At 39.2% G+C, this 8940-nt stretch overlaps 1 protein-coding gene across 25 annotated transcripts in view; it reads right to left on the bottom strand.

The window, feature by feature from the left end:
- Positions 1-1379: 1379 nt before the first annotated feature.
- EPB41L3 (erythrocyte membrane protein band 4.1 like 3) overlaps positions 1380-8940 on the bottom strand; it is a 134175-nt gene continuing 126614 nt past the window's right edge. For 16 of the 25 annotated variants that reach the window (XM_052703430.1, XM_052703421.1, XM_052703420.1 and 13 more), the window contains 8 exons: positions 8182-8883; positions 7547-7669; positions 6645-7022; positions 5652-5783; positions 5145-5243; positions 3992-4072; positions 3611-3727; positions 1380-2443 (listed from right to left, as the gene is read on the bottom strand). In XM_052703430.1, coding sequence (XP_052559390.1) covers positions 3617-3727; positions 3992-4072; positions 5145-5243; positions 5652-5783; positions 6645-7022; positions 7547-7669; positions 8182-8883 — 1626 coding nt within the window. In that variant the 3' untranslated portion in view covers positions 1380-2443; positions 3611-3616. Of the gene's footprint in view, positions 2444-3609; positions 3728-3991; positions 4073-5144; positions 5244-5651; positions 5784-6644; positions 7023-7546; positions 7670-8181; positions 8884-8940 lie in introns of those variants that run through there. The other 9 variants (XM_052703441.1, XM_052703442.1, XM_052703444.1 and 6 more) reach the window with 4 other exon arrangements.

The following is an 8940-nucleotide window of genomic DNA, read 5'->3' as shown; positions in this document are numbered from 1 at the left end:
AAGGGTCTACTGCCAGCAGCGGCACTGAGATGTCCTTGCCTGTCCACTCTAATCTCCTCATATTTTGCACATGCTTAGGCCGTATCTTAGCTGTGAGCATCCTTTCTAAGGACACTACCTTTTAAAGATACAATATCTTTAGACAGCATACATACTGTGCAGTATCACCAAAGTACAATCTCCTCAAGCCATGCTAAAATATAATGCTATCTCTGGAGAGAAGGCTTTGCAACCACCTCACCTCTCTGAGGTAATACAATGCTGTTTCTCAGCTGACAACATAAGGGACACCTGAGGGAAGATCAATATGGCTTCAGAGTCTACTTTTAAACTCCTGATACAGTAGTGAGAACCTGGAAGGAAGTCTGCTGGGAAGCTGCGTGAGCACCTCTTCCACCTATGGCTGCCGCAGGACGCTAGCAGCACCAGAAAGCTGAGCCTACCTTCACCAAAGAGGGCAAGGACATACTCATCTCTAAATATAAAAGACAAGTGGGGAGAGAGGTCAGCCGAAGATCATAACATACCGTAACCTTTGCGTTACTCATCAGGCAAGAGGTAAAAAATGCAGTATGGGAAGTTACACAGTTCGCACTCCGGATTAAAGGCATGAAGAATGGCTGGTGGAAGGAAGACGTTTTAGAGACTGAGGGCAAAGCTTCTGAAGCCTTGGAATATAATTTTTAATTATTATCTACAGATTATTCTCTCTATATATACTATTTTTTCTTTTTAAATTAAGAAAATAAACATTTATTAACAAGTCACTGGGTCAAGCCTTGCCCTTGACTGAAGCCAAATCCATTGACTTCAGTGAGAGGGAGCCCCATGTAAACAATGAAGGGCAAATGTGGCCCTTTATGTCCTGAAAAGTCTGCTTGTATCTATTTCTTTCAATCCTGCAAGGAGATACAGATTGAAGGGTGAATTATTCGTCAAGAACTTCTCTTGAATTATGAGGGGAGTGTCAATGAGATGTGGCAAAAGAGCAAGGAAAAGGAATAGAAAATTAATAATGCTTTGAAGAGAGAATTTAATCCATGTTTCAGAGTAAAAATGCCAGAAGAGAAGGGCTACAGGCCTTTACTTTCTAAGCAACCAAAAAAATCCTTCATTAAGCGTCAGTGGAACAGTACACAACTACAGAAAACAGGAGAAACCAAATGCTTCTTTTCCTTTGAAACATCATTTACCCAAAGGTAAACTAGGTCATCCCTTTGGGTCCCCTGCAACTCCAACTGTCGGCACAGTGCAGTCTCAGCCTCTGAAGACAAAATGTGTCTACTGTGCAGATGCGTAAAACCTGTGGTGCCTTACAAATGCAACTCAAATTTTGAATATAAGAAACACTAGGTTCTTTTAGACACAGAACAATACAATTTTGGATGCATTTACCACTTTTATTTCACTATGCAGAAACATACATTCACCATGTGTTGTGATGCAGCTGACAGTGTAATGGACTCTATCCCTTCAGTGGGTATTGTAGCTGAACACTAACGAGTTTTCAGTGGACGTTCTGTACAGGTTAAGGCTTGACTCTGAACTAGATAGTAAATGCTGACCAGATTCTCAAACAGATTTTTTCTTTTCCTCTGAGAACAAAAAGGGAAATCAATAGAAAACCATCGTGGTTACTTTAGATTAATAACTTTCTAATGCTGCAAACTAAGTAAAATACAGATTTTTTTTCCCAAAATAACTACATATAATTTACAAGGTTAGGATCTGTGAAGGGTGACCAGAAGCTGACTCTGAACAACGCTGACAAAAATCGTTAAAGTTAATAAGCTAAAATAATTACTACCTCATAAGGTATTCAGTCAGGTATACAAAGCACACTTTGTAAGCATTTAAATATTTTGATAAGAGTAAAGATTTGTCATTGTTTATCGGGCAGTAATAAAACAAGATGAAACAAATGTAAGATTCAAGGTGTTTACTGAATAAACTGTGTTATTGGCACATCTAATGTGTGGTAAAACATTATACACAGTACCTCTAGAGCTTCTAGCATTTTGGGGGTAATCTTCATTTACAATATCCGTAAACAAAAGGCTTGCCACCTAACAAATTTTAATCTGTTTAGACTTTCATAAACTGTGAAAGGCATGAACTGTTTATGTGTTACATGAGATCACTGTTTATATTGTTTATGAACGTGCAGGTATAGCTGAAAACTTAGATATTTTAAGAAAATTAAAAATGCTGCTTTTCTGTAATTTTATCGTTGCTTCATGCAATATAACTGCTGCTGATTCAGATTGCTTTCTAGGGGAAGAGATTTCTGCCAGTTTCTTTATTAACGGTCAAGATCAATTCTTCTGTACTGAAATTTTCCATACACAGATACAAGTCAGTCAGGTTGGAACTGAGACTCCATAGAGGCTCTTGTATTCCTATGGGTGAGCATGTCTGGATTCATATGCAATCTAGATTATTCCTGCAGGAGAGAGAATTGCGTTAATTATTTGTAACAACTGCTATCTTACAAAAGAGATTTAGTCCAACTGTTTGCACAAAAACAGTATCATCTCAGTATAAGCAACTTGGCCCAAATCCAAAGTCCAGTGATGCCAGTGGAAAGAATTAGTGACATCAATAGACTTTAACTGAGCCACTTTATGTTTTCTCTTCATCAATTAGCAAGAATTACAGCTACTCACTCCTCAGTGATTGGTTCCATTTTCCAAAATAAATAACAAAAGGTGCTGTGCATCATACTCTGTTAATTCCACCAAATGCTAGGGAACATATACGGTTTTAAGAATAAAATGCTGCTACAGATTTAAATAAAGTAGACAAGCAGCTTTTTTTTCTTTCTTCTGCATACAGCATTCAAAGCAATTTGCGCAATGGTGCCAGCATTAGCAGCTTTTACATAGCAGGTTAGTATGCATGACATATTTCTGCACATAGAGTAAATACAGGAATATTAAGATGTCTGTTTAGCCAACCACAACTGGATAGCATGCCTTTACGGGAAAAAAAAAAAGAAAAAAAAAAAAAAGAAAAAAGAGCTTGACACAAGAAAGCTGCATCATCTTCTCATCCTGATAAACAATGCTGCTTTAAAACATAATGTGTCCTCTGAAATACAAGAAAGCCAAGACATCCAAATACTGACACACTGAGCTCACTGGGTTTGAAACAAAAATCGAAAGCAGGTTAGGCCATATCTTTGCAAGTTTGGAATAAAGCTTAACTTGTAACATATCTGCACAGAACATTGAAAAAGCAGCTATAGGTTTTAACCTTGGCATTTTTTAAACAAAATGCATACCTTTAAGAACAACAGTTTGTTCTTAAATGACACAGAAGCAGACAACAGGTTTTTTTGACTTTAGGATTAGCATGGACAGTGAGAAATTTGCAGAGAGCCAACAAAAGCAAATGAGTAGTTTCTGTTTCTCCAGCTGGCACTATTTAAATGAAGACAGTCAGAGCTGAATGGGCTTTGCATTCAAATATCAAAACTGATAAACAGCGCAAATGCAAATTGCAAATGCCAGAGAGAGAAAGTGAAGTTAGAGGTGAATTATGGTAGGAAAACAACCTTTGCAACATGCCAGCCCAGTAAATGCCTATGAAAATCATCTAGTCTTCTTACCTGTGGTCAATCCTCCCCATCTTCTGGTGTGATTTCTGTCTCTTTATGTACCACTACTTTGGTCACTGACATGTCAGGGTGCTGCTCTTTGGCTTCTTTAATTGCCTGAGCCAGCGCCTATCCCAAGGAAACCACAGAAGGGCAAAAACAAAAAGGAGGTGGAACATGCATGATCAGTAGCAAGGTGGAGAGATTCATGAGATATTACACAATTTACAAATGAGGAAAATGATTAAAATATGAAATATACCATCACTGATTTAACTACTAGTTCAGTTTAATTTAAGGCATGTGAGTTTGAACAGTGTCTTTTAAACCAATGTTTAATAATGTTCTGTTTGGCAGTCTTCAAGGTAGCCTTGAACAGCTTAGAGATTTTACCTGATCATGATCAATATCTGCATCTCCTGTGATGACTATTCGTTTTTCGATTCTTGTCTCTGAGATGCCTCCTTTCACAGTCTAAATGAGATTGATAAATATATATCAGTAACTGGCTTTAAAGAGTGATGCAACCCATTTGGAGGATGATCACAAATCCAGATGTGGCTGAATTGAACAAACTCTAGACACACAGAGGGGATAACCCTGTACTGCAATTGGAGCTTGCTCTGAATGGGGGGTTGGACCTCTCCAGAGTTCCTTCCAACAAAGACGACATTGTGATTTTAACCAACATGTACACATCAAGAAAGATATTTGCAAGTGGTGGATCAAAAATGCTATTAGTGGTAAACTCATCCCATGAAAAGAAGAATGGACATACAAACAGCTCATATTAAAACCTACATAAGTCTTACTGCAGGCTTCAGAAGAACAGAGAGGCTGTACAGCCCTTGCACAGCTCGTCTACTGAAGGGTGAATTGCAATGCAGAAAGATAAAACGCTACCTTCATCAAATACTAGTAAGAGAGTTGTCATTATACAGTGTTTCTGCTGAGGGAGGTCCTGTTACTGAGTTGCTGCCTTGAAAGTGGAAGACCCAGCATAATTTGTCTGTTCAGCCATAAGCTTTCTGTCTGACTGCAGGCAAGCTCCTTACAGTACAACACAACAAAACAGCAACCACAGTATCTGAGCTGACTGAATGTCCCATTATGACTATATGATGCAGATTTATAACACCATTTCAACACTGTGCAGACCAAATAGCGCAGGACTCAAAAGCAGTATAGTCCTGTCAATACACACTCATGCTGAGGAAAATTATTCCTTCCTTTTGAACCATTTGATGTCAACTTGGCTACATTGCTCCCTGTTTCAGAGAGTATTTGTTTCTAATTCAAATAGCTCTGCACAGCAGTGGAGACATACCTGAAGGGTTTATACTTTTCAGATCACTACTATTAAGTCCTTGAATGATCGATTAATTAAGGTAGTATACCCAAAGACAGGTGAACGAAGACAGAAACCCAAAATAGATAGGATTTTGTCCGGAGATTATAAGCATGTGTCTATGTTTTAAAATAACAGAAGCTAAGAAAACACAGATCCTTCAGAAAAAAAAAAGCTTCCCATTTCCAGAGGACTCACTTTGGTGATGTGTGTAGTGGTTGTAGTGCTGGTGGTTTCAGATGTGATAGTTTGTGCACTCATCAGCACACCAGGCTCTGAGTCAGCACCACTATCCACCTAGAGAACCAAAAAACAATCATCAAAAGCATACTCTTAGGCACAGGAAGACAAGAACTAAATTCCCTATTTTTATTTTTCTTCATAGAAATTTATTTAACATCAGGGTAACAACTGCTGTTAAGGTGATTATGTGTCGGTAATTCTCTCTGCATTAAGACTCTACTTCTGGAAGGACAGATGAGAAACTGGGGCTTTGAAATGTAGTTTTATCAGTGTTCTTAAAAGGCCCTACATCAAGACACACCAGCCACCTACAGGTACACTGTACTTATGCACTTACTCCCCATACTAGTATTGAATTCTTGAATAACAGTTCACACTAAGGAACACACTAAGATATGGATGAAGAAAGATGGCTCCTCAAGGCCACATTAATTAGATGTTGGCTTCTGTAGGATTTCTTACCTGTGAAGACTCATATGTAATGGTTTTTGTTTCTGTATGGACTACTGGCACTTCCTTTGTTGAAATTTCAAGGTTTTCCCCCCCAGTAGAAACACTACTGAAACTGATTGTTTCAGTCTTCACAACTGGTGACTGTGTGAACAACAACAAAAAAAGAGATTGGAAAATTTAGTAAAGATTCTGGATTTCTCAGAAAGGGTGTTTTTTTTTTTTTTTTTGGGGGGGGGGGTGTAGGGGGAGGGTGTTGCTTCTTTTTGCATAGGAAAAGAAGAGGTAGCAATAGAAAGTGGTGTACGTTTTAAGAAAAAAAAAAAAAGAGAAAAAAATCCCTTTGTTGTAATGGTACACACATGTATATAGTTATGTAGTGCTGGCAGTTTGACACTATTCTGGATTAGAAGAGAATGAGCTTCAGGAAAGATGTAAATATTACACATGTTCTGAGAATGACAAGAAAAAAAATCCTATTCAGGCTTACTTTTCCATTCAGCTTTCAGAAAAAAAGGAGCAAAACAAGGTCTCCCTACCCTTCTACAAAATGCTTCTTGAAATTCTGCTAATGGAGCTAACATAATAAGCACAGATTGCTTAAGACATAGTACAATAATCTACAATTGTATCAAGCATGGAAAAAAAATTATTTTCTGTCTTTGAGGACATGCAAACTTTGCCAATCCTGATGGATTTTCCCAAAGAGAATGCCAGCTGAATCCTTGTTGCCCACTGCATAAAAAGCCAGCAAATGAGGCATTTCTCCACAGCATGAAAAGCGCTTTTAAGTAAAATATGCGTGGCATTTAGCCAAGGATGGAAACCAGCAACAAGCCTTGCAGGTGCCATGCAAGGAGGAAATAAGAGGAGAAACAAACTGCCTGCTGTAAAGACGCAATCATACAAGTCTTGTACTCTTTACTTTCCATGAGAGGAATTGACTTAATCCACTACCGTGTACATTTACAACTCAGCACAAGAACTGATTTAATAACGAGTTACCTCAAAATGAGGTTTTCTTTCCAAAGAGTCTGAAACGTGGACTGTTGTACTGTGCTCCTCCTCTTGCTCATGAGAAGTAGAAGCAGCAATGCCTTCCTGTTTCGTTACAGCTTTGTGAGCCTCTTTTTTTTCCTCTTTAGCCCCCTTAGTCACAGCAGAGCCCTCCTTCCCCTTTGCACTAGCAGATGCTGCCTGAGCCTGGGCATCTGCAAGTCCAGCCACTGTAGCGGGATCCCCACTCGCATGCACATTCATCCCACGTCTCTCCTCGATAACCACAGTCTCCTCTACAACCTTCGTCACTGCGTCCTGGTGTGGCTGAGCCTCTTGCTTCAATTCACTGGAAGTTATCTCCTGAGATGTCGACGTGTCTATTCTCTGTAGGGAAAGAGGGAAAAAAAAATATTCTCATGTTGAAAGCAGAAAACACTACACAGAGCAGCTCCTCAGCTCAATGTACTGTGAACATAAATAAAAGTGGGGTATTACATTTTGCCAATTTATTTCTCTCGCGTTGATGGATTTTCACTCTAAGGACATAATCAGAAAAGTAGAAATGAAAAATAAAACAAGAATTATGATTTTAGAAGTGAAGAGAAATGTCAGTGTTTTTATCCTTGGTAGTTTTGTGCGAGTTTTATAAAGGCAAAATACAGCACCCTGTAAAATGACCAAAAGAAAGTGAAATGAGATTAAAAAAAAAACACAACACTTTTTTTTGTTGTTGTTTTTTCCCTTTTGGTGATGTTTCTGTTGTGGTCTGTTGTAACAAAGGACAAGGCACAGCAATGCCATGCGTTAGTCATACAGGCTCTGAGTTATGCATAGAAACAGGATACAGAAGCAAATCAAAAGTAATCATTGTGCAGTTATAACACCAAGGGATGGAATCAAACAGCCACCTGTGCCCAGCTATGGGAAGTAGTAGTAACCCCTCCTATGAACTCAGTTGGCTTTCTGGCGGACTCTATTAAACTGAAGATATCTGAGCCATCCAGGGTTTTTTCACCAGTGGACTGTTTAGTCTAAATAGACAAAGAAATGGAGAGTCATACACAGATGAAAGGTCGACCCACATGCACAGAAATACTAATTGACTGGAGGCAGAGACGAAGGAAAGGAAGAGAAGGTTGCGGGGCACAGAGAGGTTGGGAACAGATAAGAATGGGAAAATAAATTAGAGCAAATTCATACTGGCTGTAGTAAGCAATAATTACAAAGCATAGTTGTTAGCACTGGCGTTTTGCTCGTTCAAGCAAACCTTTTTACCCTTTGGTTAACAAGCAACAGCGGCAACACCACATGTCAGTAACGTGGATCTTTAAATAAACCGGAAACGTTGGAAGCCTTATATAATGCCTGCTTTACACTGTGGTACGGCTTCAAATCATGAGAAAAAAAATAAGCTGGGTTGGCTGCTGTCAACATAAAGCCAGGCAGCAGGAGAACTGAAAGGCAGGGTAGTGTGAGGGCATTGCCTAAAAGAAGTCATGCTTTAATCTTTAAACTGTGGCATGAAGTCAAAGCCCCTTGTTACCACTACTTTTGACGCAGACGACTCAGTAACATAGTGAGCAGTAGCAATGGTAAATGGTTGTTCTCTGGAGTATCTCCACTCAGACACGCTTTTATCTTTCCAGGCAAATGCCCCTGCTTTTGCAGCTTCACCATCAAGGTGCTTTTCTGCTTTGCCAAGCTGCAGGCTTCTCAGTAACTGCACATCTTGGTCCATCCTTAGCGTCTTTTTCAAGCTCTCCTCTTCAGGACTTTGCAACTGAGATTCGGCTTCCTTTATAGGTGTCAGTGAGTCAGACAGCTTTCTTTTTGTGCTCTGCACATCGGCCTTTTCCTCAGCGACAGGCTCTACAATCCCATACTTGGCCACTACTGGAATGATTTTCACAGATTCTTGTCCTTCCTTCTCCTTTTTTTGCAAAACTTCTACAGAAGGCTGTATTGTTTTCTCTCCCTCTTTAGTTTTACTTGTCATGGTAACAATTTTCCCAGACACAGCATCATAGGATTTTCCTAAGGTGAACATTTTCTGCTTATTCTCATCTTTGGATTGTATTTCACTTTCCAAGTCCTCAAAGCCCAGAACAGTACTGGATTTTAGTACCTCAGGCGGAATGCCAGCTTTACTGCTCACAGTCACCACTTTGTACGTCACACTTTTTTTCGATTCACCATCAGCTACCTCAGAAGGTACTTTGTCTATAATAACCCAATCCTCAGTGCCCTATATTTGAGATATAAAAGCTATATTAGAATATCTGAAGGTTTATCTGTGTTTCAG

The sequence above is a fragment of the Tympanuchus pallidicinctus genome, unplaced genomic scaffold (assembly GCF_026119805.1).
Source record: "Tympanuchus pallidicinctus isolate F22 unplaced genomic scaffold, pur_lepc_1.0 scaffold5, whole genome shotgun sequence".
NCBI lineage: Eukaryota > Metazoa > Chordata > Aves > Galliformes > Phasianidae > Tympanuchus > Tympanuchus pallidicinctus.
The sequence above is the reverse complement of the archived record's forward strand: the minus strand, read 5'-3'. Positions and strand labels throughout refer to the sequence as shown.